Source organism: Oncorhynchus nerka, linkage group LG19 (genome assembly GCF_034236695.1).
Source record: "Oncorhynchus nerka isolate Pitt River linkage group LG19, Oner_Uvic_2.0, whole genome shotgun sequence".
Taxonomy (NCBI): Eukaryota; Metazoa; Chordata; class Actinopteri; order Salmoniformes; family Salmonidae; genus Oncorhynchus; species Oncorhynchus nerka.
In genome coordinates this window covers 22,842,935-22,868,413 of record NC_088414.1, presented here as the reverse complement: position 1 = coordinate 22,868,413, position 25,479 = coordinate 22,842,935, and the positions used below count along the sequence as shown (strand labels likewise).

Below are 25,479 nucleotides of genomic sequence, written 5' to 3'. Positions count from 1 at the left end.
TGTTTTGGAATATTTTTTACTCTGTACCTGCTTACTTCTTTTCACTCTGTCATTCAGGTTAGTATTGTGGAGTAAAAACAGTGTTGTTGATCCATCCTCAGTCTTTTCCTATCACAGCCATTAAACTCTGTAATTCCTCAATAACTCAATTTCCTTCCTCTCCGGCAACTGAGTGAAGAAGGACCATGTATCTTTGTAGTGACTGGGTGTATTGATACACCATCCAAAGTGTAATGAATAACTTCACTGCGCCCAAAGGGATATTCAATGTTTGTTTTTTATTTTTGACCCATCTACCAATAGTTGCCCTTCATTGAGAGGTATTAGAAAACCTCCTTGGCCTTTGTGGTCGAATCGGTGTTTACAATTCACTTCTTGACTGAGGGACCTTACATATCATTGTCTGTGTGGCTTAGAGAGAGGAACACTATTATTGCACACAAAGTGAGTCCATGCAATTTATTGTTTATTGTTTATTGTCTTGTTAAGCACATTTGTACTTATTTAGTGTGCCATAACAAAGGGGTTGAATACTTATTGACTCATGACATTTCAGCTTTTAATTTTGTATAAAAAATCAAATAAAATGGAAAACATGATTCCACTTTGACATTATGGGGTATTGTGTGTATGCCAGTGAAATCCGAATGTTATCAATTTTATGCAGGCTGTAACACAACAAAATGTGGGAAAACTCAAGCGGTGTGAATACTTTCTGAAGGCACCGTAAATGCCATTTTCCCATCTGCTGAGACAGATTATCCCTCCTTTGTTCCCGTCCTTCTTCCCCGTAAAAGGGGAGACACATGCAACTTTGTGTGTGTGTGTGTGGTCAGCTGTGATACATGTATTTCAATAGGTTTGCCCTGAATAAATAAGGAAGCTGTTGTTTCAGCTTCATTACTGATGAGTAACTGCAGACAGTGAGGCATATTGATGGAGTGGAGTTATGTAAATCAATGGTTTTCAGGTGGTGGCTACCAATCAATTTTGTGGTCAATGAGTCCAAATACAGCCATTACTTGGGTTTAGCACATGGACATGTTCTTAAAAGCATCCACCACAATCAAAAAATGAATGTCACACGCACGCACGCTCACACACACACAATCCGAAAGCAAAAAGACTACAGCTTAAATAGTTTGGTTGCCAAGTCCATAATATCACAAAAAAAACAAAAAAAAGACATAGCAGAAGACCAATAAATGAAATACATGAAGGCATACAGTAGGTAAAAAGCCTTTGATATTGGGTATAATTCATTTTTTGTACATGCCAGTGAACATTCCGGACTTTACCCAGCAAAGGTTTACTCAGTGACTTTTACCCTCCAGAAGACATTACGTTTGACTCACAAAGGTACACACATAAGAAATCTTGCATGGAGGCATACAAACACACACAGACATATTGTCATGCCCTGACCTTAGAGATCTTTTAATTCTCTATTTGGTTAGGTCAGGGTGTGACTAGGGTGGGCAATCTATGTTGTCTATTTCTTTGTTGGCCGGGTATGGTTCCCAATCAGAGGCAGCTGTCTATCGTTGTCTCTGATTGGGGATCATACTTAGGCAGCCTTTTTTCCACCTTAGTTTGTGGGATCTTGTTTTTGTACTGTTGCTTTCCAGCCTTACAGAATTGTGCGTTTTGTATTTTGTTGTTTTTTCAGTGTCATCAATAAAAGAAAGATGTACGCCTACCACGCTGCACCTTGGTCTACTCCTTCCAACGACGAGCGTAACACATATGCACACACACAATCACACATATACACACACATATGTCACAGTATCAATGGTAACCCCAAGCCTGATGTACTGTAGTTGACTTCACACAGACGTTTTTCAGTTACTCAGTGAGCCATGAAATCAGCACCATAAACTAACTGTGTCTATCTGCTTGGTTAATGCTTAGATTGCAGCAGAGAAGGCAAACAATGTGGAATATACAACATACAGATCTATGATGAAACAGCTTGCCTTAAACTAATCAAAACTATCTTTTGAAACCTATTTGGATAGGATAAATATTTAACCTTGTAGCAAAATCCCTGATCTTCAAGACAAAAATCATGTTTTTTTTAACACATACAGCACAATTCAAAGACAGCAAAAATCTATTCACATTTGGAGTCCAGTCCACCTGTCTCTCAAAAATGTGTAGTTTAAACAAATGATAGTTTCCAGCAGAAAAATACAAACAACATAATTGAAAGGAAATCAAGATAAAGCCTATACGTAGGTCTAATGCAGCCTTTGACAGTAGGCCTTGATCAGGGAAAACTCAGATCACATCAGGAAGAACTCCTGGCCCTGTGTTCAGTAGAAGGAGCTCCAGCTGAGGGTCCCTATAGAGATGAGGGTTTGACAGGTGCTGGACGACAGCCACACTGTCTCCACCAGGCTGAAGTGCAGAAGGCCCAGGGCGAAGCCGCACGCCATGTCGGTCAGGTGGTGTCTACCCAACAGCACCCGGGACATGCCCACCAGGAAGGCCCAGAGCACCAGCAGGATGCGAAGAGGGACGGCCAGGACCAGGTGGGAAAGCAAGAACTTGGACACCATGGCGGCGCGGCTGGCGTGGGCCGCTGGGAAGGAGTACACATCCATGACACAGTAGTCCAGGAATCCCGGACTCATCTCCCAGGGTCCTTTGCGTTTGATCAGCTTCTGGACTCCGGCCACTGTCATGACGTCAAGCAGGAGGGCTGAGGAGAGAAGATGTTGCATGAAACAGCCAAACTAAATCAATTAAGGTCAGTAAACCACAACCACAATATCTCCAGTCAAAAACCCATGGAGACCAATTAGCTTATAGTTCATGTAATTTTCTCTATATCTGTTATAGGGCAAAGCATCAGAAATGAAGCAATGAGGCAGGCCAGGCGGTACCCTAGCAATGACACAGTGGCTGGTAGCCCTTTCCTGCAGTCAAATGACCTTGTGGCCTCATGGTGGAATGTTATTAATATTTTTCATAATTTCATAATTAATACACTTTAAAAAAAAAATTATCTGCAGAAAATCTGGTGTTTCTATGTCAAACAGTTTTGTTATATTTCAGTCTTCTGTGATGTACACTACCGGTCAAAAGTACTAATTCAAGAGTTTTTCTTTATTTTTACTATTTTCTAGTGAAGACATCAAAACTATGAAATAACATATATGGAATAATGTATTAACCAAAAAAGTGTTAAATAAATATATATTTGAGATTTGAGATTCTTCAAATAGCCACCCTTTGCCTTGATGACGGCTTTGCACACTCTTGGCATTCTCTACCAGCTTCATGGGGTAGTCAATTGGAATGCATTTCAATTAACAGGTGTGGCTTCTTAAAAGTTATTTGTGGAATACATTTTTTGAGCCAATCGGTTTGAGCCAATCGGCTGTGTCGTGACAAGTTAGGGGCGTATACAGAAGATAATATAGACTTGGTCTTTTACCAAATATGGCTAAGGCAAGAACCGATCAAATAAGCAAAAAGAAACGACAGTACATCATTACTTTAAGACATGAAGATCAGTCAATATGGAACATTTCAAGAACTTTGAAAGTTTGTTCAAGTGCGGTCGCAAAAACCATCAAGCGTTTTGATGAAACTGGCTCTCATGAGGACAGCCTCAGGAAAGGAAGCCCCAGAGTTACGTCTGCTGCAGAGAATAAGTTCATTAGAGTTACCAGCCTCAGAAATAGCAGCCCAAATAAATGCTTCACAAAGTTCAAGTAACAGACACATCTCAACATCAACTGTTCAGAAGAGACTGCGTGAATCAGGCCTTCATGGTAGAATTGCTGTAAAGAAACCACTACTAAAGGACACCAATAATAAGAAGATAATTGCTTGGGCCAAGAAACACGAGCAATGGACATTAGACTGGTGGAAATTTGTTCTTTGGTCTGGAGTCCAAATTTGAAGCTAGCACAAAACTGAGAGCACCTAGCTTATAGTTCAGCTTTGGCTTACTGTATGTGCACTTGGCTATCTGTGTAGTGATTTGATCTGAGGCGACTGTCGCTGAGAGGTTTTGCAAGTGAAATACTGAGATAGAAACGTTTTCCACCTGAAACCTTTGTAATAAGAATGGAAAAGACTTGAATAATACAGATGTACAGTATAATAGACTTACTTATGATTGGGTGTGATAGATCATTATTAATTATTTGGATATGACTAACCTAGAGTACTTGATCCCATCCTAAAGTGTCTCCTTTTAGTAGCATCCAAACCTCTATGTGCGGCCCAAAATATCCCCACCTTTCATTTTGATTACCCGGCTTCCACCCCACCCTGTGGAACCTGTCAGGGCTCAGGATTCAGACATTGATGACACCGTCTCCTTCCTGTACACCCACACACACAACACCCTAGTTCTATTGTGAAGTAGACTTCTAGCAAATTAGAATTCACAGATTTGGGAGTTGGTGGAATGAAGGAGGTTGGAAGCATGGAATGAGAGAGGGAGAGATGTTGGAAATGAAGGAAGGAAAGATAGGAAGAAAGAAAGGAGTTAAGGATGAAAAAGGATGAAAAATGAAAGTTAGAGGAAATTGAAAGAAGGCAGAGAGAGGGGAATGGACAGCATGGAAGTGAGTATGAGGTACCTTTGGGTCATTCTGGGACAGTGGGGACACAGTGCTGAGCTCCCAATGAAAGTCAATGGTGCTCTGCCCCCTGATATAGCCCACCTCAGCACTACTGAAGGTGAGGGAGGAGGAGAGCCAAGCCACGGATTTCACCAGCCTAGAGTCAATGTTATCTATGATGCACTTCCAAGCTAAAAATATGTACACTACCGTTCAAACGTTTGGGGTCACTTAGAAATGCCCTTGTTTTTGAAAGAAAAGCAAGTGTTTTGTCCATTAAAATAACATAAAATTGATCAGAAATACAGTGTAGACATAGTCATTTACAACATTAACAATTGTAGCTGGAAATGGCTGATTTTTAATGGAATATCGACATAGGCGCACAGAGACCCATTATCAATAACCATCACTGGGGGGACAAAATGGCGCCGTAGAGAGAACACGGTGTTTCAGCGAGCTCTCGTGGCATTCGTAAATTTATATTCTTACATTAATCTCCTAGCTTGAAAAAGTGGTAGAATTGGCTAAATAAGTTACCATATAATGAGTCTTGACGACTATTTCGCAAAAATCTCCGACAACATGCCCAATAGAAATACTAAGAAGTCGACCAAAACCACCACCCCTGTGGATGTGCATGAGGAGCTAGCTAACGTTAGCGAAGCTAACACCATTGCGGACCCGGGCACAATGGACCTGATGATTCAAAAGATGACTGATAACATTACTAAAGTGATCGATGCTAAGATAAGAACGGTCTTGGAAGCAATAGCAGGCCATTCAGCTGAAATACAGAGCGTTGTGAAACGTGTTGTTGAGGCGGAAGGAAGAATTGCTGCAGTGGAAACTTCAACTACATCTATGGACGCTAAGATAAAAGCACTTGAGAAACAGGTGCGCGAAATGGCGGAGCACATTGACGACTTGGATAATCGAGGACGCAGATGCAATATTCGTGTTGTGGGACTCCCGGAAAATTCTGAAGGGACACGTTCAGTAAAATTCTTTGAGGAATGGATCCCTGGCTACCTACAAATGGACACTAAGGCTGGTCGTGTGAAGCTGGACAGAGCCCATCGCTCTCAAGCACCGATACCGGGCCCCAATCAACGCCCACGGCCGGTGGTTATAAAGTTCCACAACTTCACCGACAAGCAGCGCGTCATGGATGCGGCTAGAAACATCGGCTCTGATGGTAGTCAACATAAAGGTCCAAAGGTCTCATTCTTCAATGATTATTCCACAGCGGTTGTACGAAGACGCAAAGCGTTTGATGAGGCGAAGGCTCGACTCAGGAGAATGAAGATGGACTACGCACTGTTGTACCCGGCCACATTGAAGATTATGGTCAACGGATCACCTAAAAAGCTCTACACACCTGAAGAGGCTGCTGCGTTTATTGACTCTCTCGGGTAAATAACTTTAAGCTGCACCTCCACAGCATTGAATAACTTTGCTTATTTTTGGTTGAATCTGATCACGAAACAGTGGTGTGAGTCCCCACGTACTCGGCTCAGTAATATTCGTAACTTTATTATTTTTCTTGCTAAATTAATAGCCGCTATAGCTCAGGCTGAGATATGTGTGAATCCATATTGGTGCCCAGGCTTGGTTTTAGGTGGAAGAGCCTCAATCTTCTTCTATTGATTTTCTTTTCCATATATATAAAGGATGAGGCTATTGAGCGGCAATGCGGACTTAAGAGTCTACATTGGAGAGTTGAAATCCCCTGCATGTTAGCTAGTGGGAAAACCCCCTTTTGGAATTTTACATGTTTAATTTTTGGGTTTAGTATAGTTCGAGTTCAGGGTTCATATTTTTTGTTTATGCTCAGTGAGATAGAGGAGAGTTCAACACATGGAAAAAGGTACCACCCCACTTTTACAGTAGGATCCAGTCTGAATATTGAATGGTCAAGATACAATGGCAGATAACAGACTGCGTGTATGTACGTGGAACATTAGAGGGAGCCATAACCCCATTAAGAGGAAGAAAGTATTGTCTTTTTTTGAAAAAAGAAAATATTGATATTGCACTGTTGCAAGAAACCCATTTGGATGATAAGGAGCACCTGAAATTACAACAAGGGGGGGTTTGGTCAAGTTTTTTTCTCATCATTTACATCCAGAAGTAGAGGTGTAGCAATTCTGGTGAAAAAGAACTTACCACTTAAGGTCTTGAATTGTGTGAAAGATACATTTGGTCGCTTTGTTATAATTAATGGTACTTTACAAGGGCAGAACATTTCCATGATGAACATTTACTTCCCCCCTGCTCACCCCCCTGATTTCCTCACTAAGGCATTTCTAGACTTTTCAGAATTAAACTCAGACACTGCAGTGGTTGGAGGAGATTTTAACTGCTTGTTGAACCCCCTTATTGATAGGTTTCCCAGTGGTATAGCTTCACTCTCTCCTCAAGCTAAGTCACTTAAAGCTATTTGTGATGATCTGGGGTATGCGGATGTCTGGAGAGCTTTCCATCCCTCCAACAGAGAGTTCACTTTTTTCTCTGCACCTCATGGATGTCAGACTAGAATAGATTATTTTTTTATGCCCAAGACATCTTTGCAGTCTGTTTTATCTGCTAGGATAGGAAGCATAGTCATATCTGATCATGCTGAGGTGATCCTGGACATAAAACTCAACGGGGCATTCAATCGGTCAAGACATTGGAGGTTGAACACAACCATTCTTAAAGACCATACATTCACATCATACTTTATAACAGAGTTTAAAGCATTTTTCTCTATTAACTCTCAATCAACAGATAACCCCTCGCTCCTTTGGGAGACCTGTAAAGCGTATGCCAGGGGTCTGATTATGTCATACACAGCTACTAAGAGACGGAAAAAGCGGGAAAAGCAAAAATGTTAGAGGGTGAATTAGGAACTAAAGAGAAGGACTACATTAAAACGCCCACTCCTGCCCTATTAAAGGAAATATCAGTCATTAGATCAACGCTAGACTCTCTCCTAACACAGGACGCTGAAAAGAAAATGAGATTTGTCAGGCAAAAGCTATATGAACATGGCGATAAGCCAGGAAAGTACTTGGCATACCTAGCTAAAAAGAGGGCTGACTCTCAGTCAATTGCTACTATTACTGATTCTGATGGTAATCATTTATATGAAAATAAATTGATAAGTGACTCATTTAAGAAATTTTATACAAACCTTTATGCCTCAGAACTGCCAAAGGATGCACCCAAATTAATGGAGAACTTCTTTGGTAAGATTGAGCTCCCTACTATCTCCGAAGAACAGAGGTCCCTCCTTAATGCCCCTATTACCAAGGAAGAGATAATGTTCGCAATTAAGAATCTGCAAAATGGTAAGGCCCCAGGACCAGACGGGTTTTGTAGTGAGTTCTATAAAGAGTTCCATGGCCTGATCCTTGAGCCATTGCGTGATATGTTTAACCACTCATTTTCAAATGACCAACTCCCTCAAACGCTGAGAGAAGCCAACATTTCACTTATTCTCAAAAAGGGAAAATGTCCAGAGTCTTGTTCCTCGTACAGACCAATTTCCCTTCTGAATGTGGATAGAAAATTGCTTTCTAAAATTCTAGCCACAAGATTAGAGGACTCATTGCCACTAATTGTGAAAGGAGACCAAACTGGCTTCATTAGGGGCCGTAAGTCATGCAACAACGTCAGGCGGCTTCTTAATGTAATTCAAGCCTACCAACAAAGTGCTGTAGATGGTCTTGTGCTCTCCCTAGATGCTGAGAAAGCATTTGATCGTGTGGAGTGGTCTTACCTATTATTTGCTCTAAATAAATTTGGTCTGGGGGACAACTTTATAAAATGGGTGAAAGTTTTGTATGATGATCCTCAGGCTGCTGTCCTAACTAATGGGCTACGGTCAAATAGCTTCTCTATACACAGAGGTACCAGACAGGGCTGTCCTTTATCCCCCCTCCTCTTTGCACTCGTTATGGAACCACTGGCCGAGGCCATCAGGGTAACGCCTGCTATACAGGGGCTGCTCATTGGTGATGTTCACCATAAAATAAGCTTGTATGCTGATGATGTCCTGATATTCATCTCTAGTCCCGAGACTTCAATTACATCTCTTATTAATATAATTGAATTATTCAGTGAATTCTCAGGCTACAAGATTAACCTAAGTCAGAGGCTATGCCACTTGGTAGCCTACACTCTGTACCTAATACTTCTCCCCCTTCCCTTTTAAATGGTCTCCCTCAGGTTTCATGTATCTGGGTATATTTGTAACTCCTAAATTCCAGCTAATGTACAAAGCCAATTTTGTTCCCTTGTTTGATACAATAAGACAGGATCTGGAGCGCTGGAACTCTCTCCCCATTTCTTGGTTGGGTAGAATATCCCTCCTGAAAATGAACGTTTTACCTAGACTACTTTACCCAATCCAAATGATCCCAGTATTACTCCCCAATAAGGTAATAAAGGATGTAAATGGATGGCTAAGTTCCTTTATATGGAGTAAACGCAAGCCAAGACTTAAGATGGCAATATTGCAGCTGCCAAGTTCTATGGGCGGCTTGGACCTGCCCAATATCAAGTTCTATCAATGGTGTGCCCACCTTTGTTATATTTCTGACTGGATCACAAATGATGACTCCTCTATTTGGTTAGACATTGAGACTTCTCTTTCAAAATACCCCTTACAGGATCTTTTATTTTTCAGAAGTTTCAAGTCTGTAGAAGAACACTGCAATAATCCAGTTACACTTAACACACTCAAAGTATGGAGGTCAGTTCAACGCTTCCTGGGAAGGTCCAAACTAACCTCTGCTCTTACCCCAATTCTTAACAACCCAGATTTCAGTCCAGGATTGCTGGATGCTGGCTTTAACTTATGGCTTAATAAGGGCATACGCAGGCTAAACGACTTATTTGCTGACAAGATTTTGTTGTCATTTGAGCAGATGGTCGAGAAATATCGACTCCCAAAGCAGGACTTTTTCCGCTTCCTACAAGTAAGACATTATATTCTGGAGAGCACCACCTTAATTGGTAACCCTGATTAGTCTGTCATTGAAAGAATGCTTTTTTTCCCACAAAGGAAAATGTCTGTAAGTCTGTTTTATGATACTTTAAGGTCCTTTTCTGCTGTCAACACACAGAGGGTGAAACAAGTGTGGGAGAAAGAATTGTCTGTTACTATTGACGAAGAGATGTGGGAGGACATTTGGAGATATGCAAAAACAATATCTATATGTAACCGTACTAGAGCAATCCAATTAAGAATAATACACAGATTGCATATATCCCCAAATCGCAGACATGCTTTTAGCCCCACTTCCTCTTCCCCTCAGTGTCTTAAATGCAAAACTGATACAGGCACCCTAACACATTGTTTAAGGTCATGTACCAAAATACAAAGATACTGGTCTGGTGTCCTGCAAGAAATTGAAAAGATCCTAGGGGTTGATCTAGAATTGGACCCAGTTTCTTTACTGTTAGGTCTCCCTAGTAGGCATGTTACTTCTGTCTGTAAAAGAAGGCTTTACAACATCCTTACCTTCGCAGCGAGGAAAAACATCCTTTTACAGTGGATTAGTGATAAGGTTCCTTCTATTAAAGACTGGCATAAGATACTATTTGAATGGGTGCCTCTGGAATATCTGACATGTACATTGCATTCTAAAACAGACCAGTTCTACAAAGTATGGGAACCTTATCTAAATTACCTAGAACCTGAGGTATCAGCTATTATGCTGCAAGGATTCTCTTAGAATGGCGGGGATCTATGTATTTCAGAACTACACTGTACGTTCCATGTGTGGAACCTAACCTCTTGGTTTAAACTGAGCTTTTTTGTTTAATTTCTGTTTGTAAGTTTGTTTAATTAAAAAAATTAAGAAATAAAAATATTTTTTTTAAATAAAAAAACAAAAAAAACGTTAAAGAGTTTAATGGCTGTAATAGGAGAAAATGGAGGATGGATCAACAACATTGTAGTTACTCTACAATACTATCCTAAATTACATAGTGAAAATAAGGAAACCTGTACAGAATACAAATATTCCAAAATCTGCATCTTGTTTGCAACAAGGCACTCAAGTAATACTTTTAAATAAAATCCACATTAACTTTTTGTCCTGAATACAAATTGTTTTGTTTGAGGCTGTCACGATCGTCGTATTGAGTAGACCAAAGCGCAGCGTGGTGTGAATGCATGATTTTAGTGAAAGACAGAAAAAAACACAAAGTATACTAACTAACAAACAAACTAACAATACAATACAAACGTGACTGCTATCAAACCATTGTGCTAACGTGCACCATAACATAGACAATAACCCACGAACCACAATACAAAACAGGCTACCTAAATATGGTTCCCAATCAGAAACAACGACAAACACCTGCCACTGATTGAGAACCATATCAGGCCAAAACACATAGAAACAGACTAACTAGACATGCAACATAGAATGCCCACTCATTATCACACCCTGACCAAACAAAACATAGAAACAAACAACTCAAATAAAGGTCAGAGTGTGACAGAGGCAAATCCCACACAACACATCACTGAGTACCACTCTCCATATTTTCAAGCATAGTGGTAGCTGCATCATGTTATGGGTATGCTTGTAATCGATAAGGACTAGGGACTTTTTTAGGATTAAAAAAATAAACAAAATGGTGCTAAGCACAGGCAAAATCCTACAGGAAAACCTGGTTCATGCTGCTTTCCACCAGACACTGGAAGATGAAATTCTCCTTTCAGCAGGACAATAACCTAAAATACAAGGCCAAATTAACACTGGAGTTGCTTACCAAGAAGACAGTGAATGTTTCTGAGTGGCCGAGTTACAGTTCTGTCTGAAATCTATCTGACAATCTATGGCAAGACCTGAAAATGGTTGTCTAGCAATGATTAACAAGCAATTTGACAAAGCTTAAATAATTTTGAAAAGAATAATGGGAAAATGTTGCACAATCCAGGTGTGGTACACTCTCAGAGACTTACCCAGAAAGACTCAAAGCTGTAATAGCTGCCAAAGTTACCCTACATAAACAGTTACTTAAATGTCATATTCCTGTATTTCATTTTTCAATATAATTTTCAAAACTTCGTCAAAGCATGTTTTCACTTTGTTATTATCGGGTATTGTGTGCAGTAAAATACATTTAATCAATTTTGAATGAAGGCTGTAACACAACAAAATGTGGAATAAGTCAAGGGTTATGAACACTGTAACATTTAATTATTATTATTTTTTTAATGGTACAAATATTTTATACAAGGTTTGCCTATGTTGAAATTTGGTTACCATAATGACGTAAAAACAACAAATCCATATATTTCCACAAAACAAAAAATTGACAAATTATGTTGAAACAACATTGATCCAACTAGTTTGTGCCCAGCGGTAATCCATTACATATTGAGACAAGGGCCAAGGGGGTTAGCCTATATACTGTTGCATTTAGATGAGTCTGTTGGCAACTTGGCATGCTAAAATCATCTCATAATGAACACTTTTCAGCCCATAAAATGACCAGTCCAATCAGTCCAATAGAACTCAACCCTTCCACTGTTTCCCAGCTATTTAACCACTGGTTACAATAACTGAGTATATTACATCCTTTGACACCTTAAGACCGAACTGAAGTCCACCATACTCGATTTTAAGACCATAATTCAATTTTAATCTTGCTCCTGACGTTCAGTTATCAAGATTATCAAGCTCTGTCAGATGAGTTCACTCAATGTGAAAGAAAGATCATACAATAGACACTTAACTGGCTTTCTGTCCACAGACACCTCCATTTCCCTGTTGACTCTCAGTGACGGCATATGGAAGATTCCACTATAAAGCCCTCACATCGCTCCCTGTCTCCGTCTCCATTCCAAATCCCCTGCTGACTGAGTCAGACAGTGACAATATTGATGGTGTATTCTCAGTATTAAAGGTTTGTTTTAGTGTCTACAGCCAGGGTTACCCCACCAAAACAAACAGGCAGGGTCTCTGTCCAGCCACTTAGAAAACAGAGTGAGATAGTCTGATGGATACGTGTCTATGCTTTAGCAACTCTATGCATTTTTATTTCTTTGTTATTTCTCATGTTTTTTTTTGTATATACTATTTTGATATTGACTACTGCACTGTTGGGAAGAGCTTGCAAGTTAATAAGCATTTCACTGTACTCGTGACAAATAAAACTTGAAACTTGCAAAAAAAAAAAAAAAAAATTAAATAAAAATAACCATCACTCCTGTGTTCCAATGGCACGTTGTGTTAGCTAATCCAAGTTTAGCATTTTAAAAGGCTAATTGATCATTAGAAAAACCCTTTGCAATTATGTTAGCACAGATGAAAACTGTTGTCCTGATTAAAGAAGCAATACAACTGGCCTTCTTTAGACTAGTTGAGTATCTGAAGCATCAGCATTTGAGTTTGATTACAAGCTCAAAACGGCAAGAAACAAAGAACTTTCATCTCAAACTTGTGAGTCTATTCTTGTTCTGAGAAATGAAGACTATGTGATAAATTGCCAAGAAACTGAAGACCTTGTACAACGCTGTGTACTACTCCCTTTACAGAACAGTGCAAACTGGCTCTAACCAGAATAGAAAAGAAGAGTGGGAGACCCCGGTGCACACCTGAGCAAGAGGACAAGTACATTAGAGTGCCTAGTTTGAGAAACAGATGCCTTACAAGTCCTCAACTGGCAGCTTCATTAAATAGTACCCGCAAAACACCAGTCTCAACGTCAAAAGTGAAGAGGCAACTCTGGGATGCTGGCAGGCAGAGTTGCAAAGAAAAAGCCATCTTAGACTGGGCAATAAGATGGGAAAAATAACACAGACACTGGACAGAGGAAGATTGGAAAAAAGTGTTATGGACAGACAAATCTAAGTTTGAGGTGTTCGGATCACAAAGAAGAACATTCGTGAGACGAGGAAAAAATGAAGATGCTGGAGAGTGCTTGACGCCATCTGTCAAGCATGGTGGGGGTAATGTGATGGCCTGGGGGTGCTTTGGTGGTGGTAAAGTGGGAGAGTTGAACAGTGTAAAAGAGATCTTGAAGAAGGAAGGCTATCACTCCCTTTTGCAACGCCATGCCGTGGATGGTGCTTCATTGGAGCCAATTTCCTCCTACAACAGGACAATGACCCAAAGCACAGTTCCAAACTATGCAATAGCTATTTAGGGAAGAAGCAGTCAGCTGGTATTCCGTCTATAATGGAGTGGCCAGCACAGTCACCGGATCTCAACCTGAAGGCAAAATGAAGCGAGATAGAGATGCTATTGTGAATGATACTGCATTCACAGCTGCCTTAATCAGGATGCTTGTTTAAACACGGTGGTTCCCTATCCTATCAAGGATCTCTATTAATGACCTGAACAATGACCTGAACATTGCTACAAACACAATAGCCCAAACTTGACCAAATTAAACAGATTATAAACTGAACACAATATAGATTCAGTCCACAGATTTGCAGTGTTTTTCTGAGTAAACACTCTACTGGTGTAACAATAAAATCCCTCAAGATTTCAGGTGTCAAAAGGGACATGGTGAATTCACTGGTATGAACCAGCCCATATTGGAAGCCCACAGAGAGTGAGGAATACCCGTTTAACATCCCATCCGGAAAAGACAGCACCATACACAGGGCAATGTCCCCAATCACTGCACTGGGGCATTGGGATATTATTTTAGACCAGAGAAAAGAGTTCCTCCTACTGGACCTCCAACACCACTTCCAGCAGCATCTGGTCTCCCATCCAGGGATCGACCAGGACCAACACTGCTTAGCTTCAGTGGCACATAGCTGAATGGGAACAATGTGAGTATAGTACTTTTGAAGTCTCTCTCTCTCTCACCCCCATCAAAAGAAAATATCTGCACAGTGGCCCCAATTTGTTCTGAGAAATGCATGAATTGACACAATCAGTCTGGAGTATAGCTTGCTGGTTTCCTTCACAGACATGTGTCAAAATAACCTCCTAAAATTAGTTCACCATCTACAGTTGAAGTCAGAAGTTTACATACACCTTCGCCAAATACATTAAACTCAATTTTTCACAATTCCTGACATTTAACCCTGGTAAAAATTCCCTGTCCTGGTCAGTTAGAATAACCAATTTACTTTAAAGAATGTGACATGTCAGAATAATAGTAGAGAGAATGATTTATTTCAGCTTTAATTTCTTCATCACATTCCAAGTGTGTCAGAACTTTACATACACTCAATTAGTATTTGGTAGCATTGCCTTTAAATTGTTTAACTTGGATCAAATGTTTCGGGTAGCCTTCCACAAGCTTCCCACAAAAAGTTGGGTGAATTTTGGCCCATTCCTCCTGACAGAGCTGGTGGAACCGAGTCAGGTTTGTAGGCCTCCTTGCTCGCACACGCTTTTTCAGTTCTGTCCACAAATTTTCTATAGGATTGAGGTCAGCTTTGTGATGGCCACTCCAATACCTTGCCTTTATTGTCCTTAAGCAATTTTGCCACAACTTTGTATGAAGACTGTTTGAAGACTATGTGGTCCCATGGTGTTTATACCTGCGTACTATTGTTTGTACAGATGAACGTGGTACCTTCAGGCATTTGGAAATTGCTCCCAAGGATGAACCAGACTTGTGGAGGTCTACAATTATTTCTGAGGTCTTGGATGATTTCTTTAGATTTTTCCATGATGTCAAGCAAAGAGGCACTCAGTTTGAAGGTAGGCCTTGAAATACATCTACAGGTACACCTCCAATTGATTCAAATGATGTCAAGTAGCCTATCAGAAGCTTCTAAAGCCATGACATCATTTTCTGGAATTTTCCAAGCTGTTTAAAACTTCTTAGGGATAGCCCCCTTCTTTTTATTTTCGCCTAAATTACATACCCAAATCTAACTGCCTGTAGCTCAGGCCCTGAAGCAAGGATAAGCATATTATTGGTACCATTTGAAAGCCAACTGTGAAGTTTGTGGAAATGTGAATTGAATATAGGATAATATAACACAATAGATCTGGTAGCAGAAAATACAAAGAAAAAAACAAGTCTTTTTCTTCCACCTTTGAAATGCAAGAGAAAGGGCACAGTTCTATCACTTTCATTGCAATTCTGATAGCGTCCACAAGATGACAGCAGTGCTTGTGCAAAGTTTCAGATGGATAACTTGAAGTATGAGTGAACTACAAGACTTTTAGTGTGAAGTCGCCAGGCACATTTAGGCAAATCGTGAAGGAGACATTCACATTCATATTAAAGTTTTCTGCAAGAATATCGTCAGATCTGTATACTTGGACTTTGATTTAGCTTTCCATGTATTAGTAGCCATATTATAAGTTCAACATTTGCAAAACAACCCATTTTCATAACTTCATAACTCTGAAAATCTGTATAATTTTTGTCCTAAATTGAAAGGCATGCTGTATGCTGAAAGGCATACAAGGTTAGTAGCTACATTTTACGACATATACATGGGTTCCGGATACTCCCGTAAAGCCAGATCATTGGCTATCTAGCTAGCTTTCTTTGACCCTGATTGGTCTAGATACAGTCTAGCTAGCTTTGTTTGACCCTGATTGACCCTGATTGGTCAAGATACAGTCGGTCAAGTGATGGCCGCCTGCGTCATCAGCGTGCCATGAAGGAGTCGCTCTCTGACCAAATATGGTGTCCTATAGGATATACTACACCCCTAATGACATAGTGAAGTCTTGTTACCTTCTAGAATCTCTGAGGAATACATATGAATGTGATTTGAGTTGTTGAAACAATGTTTAGGGTGAGATTTTCACAGATTCCTTTCTTTGCAAATTGAACGAATGGAAATACAAAATCGACCGTGCATGCTATATGGACCTTTTTAAGATGTGAAAAAGGATTTTATCTAACAAAACGACACTACCTGTTATCTCTGGGACCCTTTAGATGATAAATCAGAGCAAGATTTCCGAATGTAAGTACACATTTCACCTTCAGAGGTGAATTTATGAAACCTATCATGGTGAAAAAGGTGTTTTGTTGTTAGGAGCGCTCCTCAAACAATAGCATGGCATTTTTTCGCAGTAATAGCTACTGTAAATTGGTCAGTGCAGTTAAATTAACAAGAATTTAAGCTTTCTGCCAATGTAAGACACTTATACAGTGGGGCAAAAAGGTATTTAGTCAGCAACCAATTGTGCAAGTTCTCCCACTTAAAAAGATGAGAGAGAGGCCTGTAATTTTCATCAAAATTAGAATAAAATCCAGAAAATCACATTGTAGGATTTATAATGAATTTATTTGCAAATTATGGTGGAAAATAAGTATTTGGTCAATAACAAAAGTTTATCTCAATACTTTGTTATATAACCTTTGTTGGCAATGACAGAGGTCAAATGTTTTCTGTAAGTCTTCACAAGGTTTTCACACACTGTTGCTGGTATTTTGGCCCATTCCTCCAAACTTCAGACGGGCCTGGACATGTACTGGCTTAAGCAGGGGGACACGTCTGGCACTGCAGGATTTGAGTCCCTGGTGGCGTAGTGTGTTACTGATGGTAGGCTTTTTTACTTTGGTCCCAGCTCTCTGCAGGTCATTCACTAGGACCCCCGTGTGGTTCTGGGATTTTTGCTCACCGTTCTTGTGATCATTTTGACCCCACGGGGTGAGATCTTGCGTGGAGCCCCAGATCGAGGGAGATTATCAGTGGTCTTGTATGTCTTCCATTTCCTAATAATTGCTCTTTGGTCTTGGTCATAGTGGAGTTTGGAGTGTGACTGTTTGAGGTTGTGGACAGGTGTCTTTTATACTGATAACAAGTTCAAACAGGTGCTATTAATACAGGTAATGAGTGGAGGACAGAGGAGCCTCTTAAAGAAGATGTTACAGGTCTGTGAGAGCCAGAAATCTTGCTTGTTTGTAGGTGACCAAATACTTATTTTCCACCATAATTTGCAAATAAATTCATTAAAAATCCTACAATGTGATTTTCTGGATTTGTTTTCCTCATTTTGTCTGTCATAGTTGAAGTGTACCTATGATGAAAATTACATGCCTCTCTCATCTTTTTAAGTGGGAGAACTTGCACAATTGGTGGCTGACTAAATACTTTTTTGCCCCACTGTATGTACCGACATTTGTTGTTTCTCTAAAGTCTGTGATCTTGACAAAACGCGCTGCATGATTTACAACTGTCCCATTGACACACCAACACCAATCCATCATTTTCTGGAATTTTCCAAGCTGTTGTGAGGCACAGTCAACTTAGTGTATGTAAACTTCTGACTAACTGGAATTGTGATACAGGGAATTATAAGTGAAATAATCTGTCTGTAAACAATTGTTGGAGAAATGACTTGTGACATGCACAAAGTAGATGTCCTAACTGACTTGCCAAAACTATAGTTTGTTAACAAGACATTTGTGGAGTGATTGAAAAACGAGTTTTAATGACTCCAACCTAAGTTTACTGTGTGTAAACTTCCAACTTCAACTGTAGGTTGATTCCATTACCGCTAGTTAGAGAAATCTGTTACATTCGCATTACTATATCTAATGTAGGGAAAACACCTATTATGGATGTAAGGATAATCAAGTATATTTACTTAAATAAGGTACTTTGGAAAATTATTATACTGTAGATGTTGTACCATCTGCCATAGTGGGGATAAGAAGTGCTATGCTTGACACTGATGATAATGACTTCACGGAGTCTTTTGATGTAGGCCCCTGGCTTGGTAAAATGTCTACTTATAGTTATTTAGTCCAAAGAAACTTGTGATATGTGGAGCCTAGCACCTGTTCTCCAGGCCTGCTTCTGTGCTGGGTGAAGGAGAGAGGGACCATGAAGGGATTTCCTAATTACCTGCTTCTGATCCTCTAACATGGGATGCTTTAAATTCTGGTGGACAATGACATATTTTAGTGAGAAGCATTAACAAGTTAACATTTCATGGCATAAATATTAACCTATTGACATGGGTTATATAGGCCTAATACAGGCCCTGGGATAAGGAAGTAGAGATGTGATCATATCAGTAGACTGCATAGCCTATACCTATTAAAAATGCATGCATTGATAGACACACTATAGCATAATAACAAAACCATTAAATAAGAGCTGAATCATACATGTACAATTAAATAACTTAATTATGAGGCGTGCATTTACCAAGTAATAGATTGACCAAGACCTCTTGTTCCGCCAGCGTATTACTCCTTGTCAAACACACGATAGTGCCAATGATCCACGTGATGCCGTGCCCCGTGAACGCAAGTAGGGTGACCATGGAACGAACCGTGCCCCAAGACGACGACGTATAGGCGCAGACCCCCAGGCGCTTGGACAGACAAATGTCAATGGCGAGGAGGGAGCTCATCGCTATCCCCTTGAAGGAAGGGTTCAGCTGGATACAGTCCTCCTCTGGCAGTTTCGTGGGCTCTTTCCGATCCTTGTTGGCATTGTCAGTAGGTTCCTGCGGGTCGCACGGCAGGTTTGCTTGGTGTTTGGGTTGACCAGGTCGCCTTGAGTTTCCCTGGCTCTCCGAGTTGCCGCCCCTAAGGGGCTGGTTCAGGGACATGAACTCGGGTCTGCTCAGGACGTTGTTCCGATCCCGCGTCCTGCACCTAGAACTCGGAATTGCGGGCATTTTGGGTTGGTCCCACTTCGCCTCCTTGGTGGAAAAAGTTACTGTACTACGTTTCAGAAGGTCAATTTCTCGTTTTAACCACGAAGCCTAAATATCCAAAGCTAAGCCCTGTCGCCCTCTCCTTCCCCCAATGCGTCCCTAACCAGATATATTTAGGCCGGTTGGAATGCGCGCTGCCCATGCTGCTGTGTTAAGCCTACAACCGGATCCATGCAGGCACAAAGAGGCTTGACTGGCATCTGCCTGGACCAATCAAACGAGATACAATCTACAGTGAAACATTATCAGCTTTAACATGTCATAAACTAAAATATACGACCATCAGCAACTAACATGGAATGGCATAATGTTTTGTTTTGATCCTGAACGGTAGAAACTAAATACACTGGTTTTACTTTGTCTGTTATGCTCAACGACAAAGACACATTTTTGTTATCGTCTTACCAGGCCAATGTATAAGAATGGGCTATCGTTCAGATCCATCTCGTTTGGAACACGATTGGAATTTGGAGAACGCGTCAATGAATTCTTAGTTAGACAGATAGACTGTAGCCCCGATACTATTAAAGTCAATCAAGGAACAAGCATCCATAGTCAGCTCGGCGAGTCATTCAGTATTTACAAAAGATGAGAGCTCTATTTTTCGATCGGCAGTCGTTTTCCGTGGACATGACGTAGCCTACGCACAATCCCACTTCCACCGCGCTCTTCTACGGACGCGCTCTTCCAGATGGGAGTTCTCCAAGGTGCTTAAATGGACAGCGACAGAGACGCTCTCAGCACGAACCAAAATAGAAGAAAGGAAAATAACAAACATTCAATTATGAAAACTTACTTTATCCTATAGAAAATAAAAGGGGTTTTCTCAGGAGCATTCAAAGTAGGCCTACATTTAAATTATTTATTTTGTTATTGAATATTCACCAATTTATATTTTTTAATTGGTAATTCATCCAAATTGATGTGAGCTATAGCCTATAGCCTATAACATCGCTCAAAAATATTTCACTTCACTTTGACTGATAGAAGTAGGCCTATTATAGCCTGAATTATATGTCATTTAATAAATATAGCAAAAAAGCCCATCACTACATTTCCCAGAATGCTTGCAATGGCGAGGGGAAGTGTCGTCTGAAAGGTAGGCTACTTAAAAGGAGCTGCAGCTCAAGCCGCTGAAATAGACCAATACGGGAGGGTGAACCTGCTGTGGCCGCAATGGGACAAGCGCAGAGAAATTACAGTCTGTTCTGGAATTGGGACTAAATTATACCCAAAGGACAGGGATCGAGGAGGGAGCCTGGTTGGGTTATCGGACATTCCATGATTAGAATTCAAATAGGTTTTTATTAGTTGATCTACAAGAAGATGGGGATCCAAACGGAGAGGGGAAAGTTGACCTGGTTGCCTTTGAATGTTGCGCGGTGTTCATTATAATAACCGACGATGAAATAACTGTACATTGAAATGTTACCACTACTGGACCTTGCAATTGATCGTTACAATAAAAGAGAAAGGAACCAACTGGGAAGATAACGGAATTACCACTCAAACCACGTGCGCACGCATATAGGGCAGTCCAATAAACTGTCTTGAGGGGACAAGTCAAAAAGACGGTCTTGCCTTACATTGTTCAAATGTGTGGTGAACCTCTATTTTTTTTAAATAGAATATATTGGGTATATGCTACAACAGGCGTTTTGCAATGATACTACGTCCAATTGTTGAATTTTAAGCTAACCGTTTCACTTGCCCTATTGCCTTTTGCATACCATGTCTAAAATGTTCGTCGACTTCGGGTACGGACAGCAATATTTATTCTTATCCCTCATATAATCCCCGTGCATAGAGTTATTATAGGATTGCACGCGGGCTGTGTGTCTGTTGTAAGTGAAGACCTTCAGCAACTTATTCTAGCTGGGTTATTTATTATGTACATGCACCTCATGAGGTGTGCACCTCATTTAGTCGTAACGTATTTTTGATGTGACATTGTTATAATTGTCGTAACACTGGGGTCAGTGAAAGGGGGCTTATTACTGTGGCATTAAGTGTTAATCGTTTATTGTTACATAATTAAGACGTTGCTCAATGCAAGCCGTTGCTGGCTGCAGACCTCTTATCCACACAAAAACATTTTTGGGGGGAATAAAAACCTTTCACCAGTGACCGAACTGGTGGCTTATGGAAAACAGAATGCGTATCCGAGGGAAAGTTGATTTTACGCACACTCAGGAGGATAATGAAAGTGGAAATGAATAGGCTCGCAGATGAGAGGCGCTGAGCTCCGCCAATATGACGTCGAAATGTTACGTTAGCAGTTTTTGTAAATTATGCGTCACAATGAGCTATTTCGTCTGCTTTATTAGATCACAAAGTAGGCCTAAATGTGAATCTTTTCTGGTGTACATCTCCGATGGTCGCAAGTTGCCAGTGATCGCGGGCGACCTCAAGCTTCTTGTGGGGGTGAAACAGATCATACAGCACAGACATCTGAATAGGCACTTCTATTGATGGAGGAAGCTTCAAGACACGGAAAAGAAAGTTGCATCGGCCCTTTTTTGGTGATGTGAGCGGATCGCTAACGAAAAGCAGAAAGCACAGTTCTATTATTGAGTAAAACACTACATTTTTCCTCATAGTGTTGGAATACAGAACTGGTTGCAAAATGCATGGCTTTTATGAACATGTCAGCAAAGTGATAGTCTAGTCATTCTCAACGGAGAACAGTGGAGTGGCCATTTGCCAGTGCCACCCTTTTTCGTTTTTTTGTATTTTTTAACTATTGAAAATATGGATGCAATTGTGAATTAGTTGCTGTTTCCATGCGTCTTTCTCCTCCAGATCTCAGGACGTTGTTGTGGATTGTGTTGCTATTTAATGCAATGGGCTGTATCCAGAGTATCAGGTGTAAGCCCAAGTGTTTCCGTGAAAGTATCATCGTTCTCGAGGTGAACTCCTCCATCGACTCCAATCCAACCAGCATCGACGAGTCATCCAATGTGGTTCTGCGCTATCGAACACCGCACTTCCGAGCCTCTGCTCGAGTATTAGTGCCGCAGGTGGCCGGTAAAGAGACGTGGACTGTTGGCTGGATTCAAGCATGCAACCACATGGAGTTCTACAACAAATATGGAACCAAAGGGATGTGAGTATCAACCTAAACTCAACTCGCATTACAAGGGAATTCGTAAACAATCATGTGAAATGTAGGTCTAGGTCTCACTCACCAACGGTGCAGGTGATGGGACTAGGCTACTTAGGGCTACAGTTTGATCAGGTGCAGAGGCAATCACATTTGAGTAGACTAAGACCTAATATAAATAACCCTGAATTAAAATTCCAGACCATACCTGCCATCCGTAATCTACATTTTTCATATTCACCTCTCAATGGCGCTGGGGCTTTGACACCTCCAAGATATTTTTGGAGATTGGAGGGCTAACTTCAGAACGTCAACAGTCTACTGTACCTCGATGCTGGAACACACTTGCGTCATGATGATTTCCGGAGAAAAGTTCGAGAAAAGTTAGTGGAAATTAGGAAAGGCAGAAAAGCCAAGGCACATTTTTATTCATTTTGCAATTCCATGCTTTTGCGAAATCAAATCAATTATTAGATTGAAAAAACCAAACCATCAAGACTTTACAAAAATCCACTTTTATATCCCATGTCCATGGGGATAAACCTTATGTCCCTATATCATTCAAAACCTCAAATGTTAATAGGTAACTTTAGCCTTTTTGATAGATATGTAATACATACACGAGTGTACAAAACATTAAGAACAGCTTTTTTAATATTGAGTTGGTGTTGGAACATTGCTTGCTTCCATTTAGCCACAAGAGCAGTTGTGAGGTCGAGCACTGATGTTGGGCAATTAGGCCTGGTTCGGCGGTCCCAATTCATACCAAAGGTGTTTGATGAGGTTGAGGTCAGGGCTCTTTGCAGGCCAGTCAAGCTCGTCCACACTGATCTCGGCAAACCATTTCTGTATTGACCTCGCTTTGTGCACAGGGGCATTATCATGCTGAAACAGGAAATGGCCTTCTACAAACTGTTGCCACAAAATTGGAAAGAATCCTCTAGAATGTCATTGTATGCTGTAGCGTTAAGATTTCCCTTCACTGGAACTAAGGGGCCTAGTCCGAATCAACAGCCCCAGACCATTATTCCTCCTCCATCAAACTCTACTGTTGGCACTATGCATTCAGGCAGGTACTATTCTCCTGGCATCCGCCAAACCCAGAATCGGCTGTTTGCATATATAGTGTATCAATTCACTGTCTCTGGTGCATAGAGAGGTGATAGTGTCCTTGAAGATGCAGTACGCTTTAGCACTGTTGGATTCTATAGAGCGGTGGTGGGCAAGGACTGAGTCCACCATTTTCTCTAAAGCCAAGGCTTTCATAAACACTTTGTTAAATGGATCCATTCAAGCTGGGTTTCATTGTTAGGTAGGCTACTGGAGTCAACAGAAGCTGTATGGTATGAGAAATCACATTATTTTCCAAATATTACGAAATGAGTTAAAGTGAGCTCAGGCAGTTCGCTCAAATTGACTTCCCCCTGTCTATTAACAGATGTCTGTGACTGACACAAATTCAGTTCGTCCCACATCCTGTGGCAGGGGACCATAAGTTGACGTATAGTGCCTTCAGAAAGTATTCATAGCTATTGACTTATTTCACATTTTGTTGTGTTACAGGCTGAATTCAAAATGGATTCTTATTTTTATTCCTCACCCTTCTACACACAATACCCCATAATGACAAAGTGAAAATATGTTTTTGGACATTTTTGCAAATGTTTGGAAAATTAAACACATAAATATCTAATTTACATAAGTATTCACACCCCTGAGTAAGTACATACCTTTGGCAGCGATTACAGCTGTCGAATCAATGTTTGAAATTCACTGCGCGACTGAGGGACCTTACAGACAAGTGTATGAGTGGGTAACAGAGATGAGGTAGTCATTCAAAAATCATGCTAAACACTATTATTGCACACAGAGTGAGGCCATGCAACTTATGTGACTTGTTAACCAAATGTTTACTGCTGAACTTATTTAGGCTTGCCATAAAAAAGGGGTTGAATACTTAATGACTCAATACATTTCAGCTGTTCATTTTTTGTTCATTTGTAAACATTTCTAAAAACATAATTCCACTATGACATTATGGGGTATTGTGTGTAGGCCAGTTACACACAACATCTCAGTTTAATCCATTTTATATTTAGGCTGTAACACAACAGAATGTGGAAAAAGTCAAGGGGTGTCAGAGTCCTTTAAGAACAGTGGGTTTGGAGTCAGGCGCAGAGGGTTCAAATAAATGTACATTTTATTACCAGGAAGAAACGGTCACGCCAAAAACACAAGGCGCATCAACTGGCGCATACACAGGACCCAAAATGTCCGGAAAAATAAAATACAATCGAACATTCACAAACTCACAGACTAACAATCCCGCACAAACCTAGGCGGGCCTAACAGGCTTAAATAGACAAAATCAAGAAACACAATAAGGAACAGGTGCAACTAATAAGACCAAACGAACAGAAAAGGGATCGGCGGCGGATAGTAGACCGCCGAGCACCGCCCGAACAGGCAGGGGAGCCACCTTCGGTGGGAGTCGTAACAAGGGGTGTGAATTTGTATTTTATTTATTTAACCAGGCAAGCCAGTTAAGAACAAATTCTTATTGATAATGACGGCCTAACCCGACCAAATCCGGACGACGCTGGGCCAATTGTATGCCGCCCTATGGGACTCCCAATCACAGCCGGATGTGATGCAGCCTGGATTCAAACCAGGGACTGCAGTGACGCCTCTTGCACAGAGTTGCAGTGCCTTAGACCCCTGCCCCATCGGAAGTGAATACTTTCTGAAGGCACTGTATATCCAGAATGCAGAGGGTTTATCTACACCCGTTACAGCATGGGATGTTTCGGGTCTGCATGTCAAAGATTACACACACTGTCCCAATATTACAATCCCCAACATAACCTCCACCCCTTGCCCTAGTCTGGCTATGTCAAATAACATTTTATTAGTCACATGCGCCGAATACAACAGGTGTAGGTAGACCTTACAGTGAAATGCTTACTTACGAGCCCCTAACCAACAATGCAGTTCAAAAAAATACGGATAAGAATAAGAGATAAAAGTAACAAGTAATTAAAGAGCAGCAGTAAAATAAAAATAGCGAGACTATATACAGGGAGGTACTGATACAGAGTCAATGTGCAGGGGCACTGGTTAGTTGAGGTAGTATGTACAGTTGAAGTCAGAAGTTTACATACACTTA

The 25,479-nt window shown here is 40.7% G+C and overlaps 2 protein-coding genes across 3 annotated transcripts in view; one reads left to right on the top strand and one right to left on the bottom strand.

Annotated features, from left to right (window-relative positions):
• Window positions 1-449: 449 nt before the first annotated feature.
• LOC115101192 (inactive phospholipid phosphatase 7-like) lies at window positions 450-19,861 on the bottom strand. The gene is made up of 2 exons (XM_029620488.2): window positions 18,694-19,861; window positions 450-2,707 (listed from the first exon to the last, which is right to left on the bottom strand). The coding sequence occupies exons 1-2, from the start codon at window positions 19,169-19,171 to the stop codon at window positions 2,319-2,321; spliced, it is 867 nt and encodes a 288-aa protein (XP_029476348.1). The 5' UTR covers window positions 19,172-19,861; the 3' UTR covers window positions 450-2,318.
• The window catches only part of LOC115101193 (protein FAM78A-like), a 28,898-nt gene continuing 8,430 nt past the window's right edge, over window positions 5,012-25,479 (top strand). Inside the window, exon 1 of one of the 2 annotated variants that reach the window (XM_065004788.1) lies at window positions 5,012-6,001. In XM_065004788.1, coding sequence (XP_064860860.1) covers window positions 5,133-6,001 — 869 coding nt within the window. In that variant the 5' untranslated portion in view covers window positions 5,012-5,132. Of the gene's footprint in view, window positions 6,002-22,021; window positions 22,317-25,479 lie in introns of those variants that run through there. The other variant, XM_029620489.2, reaches the window with a different exon arrangement.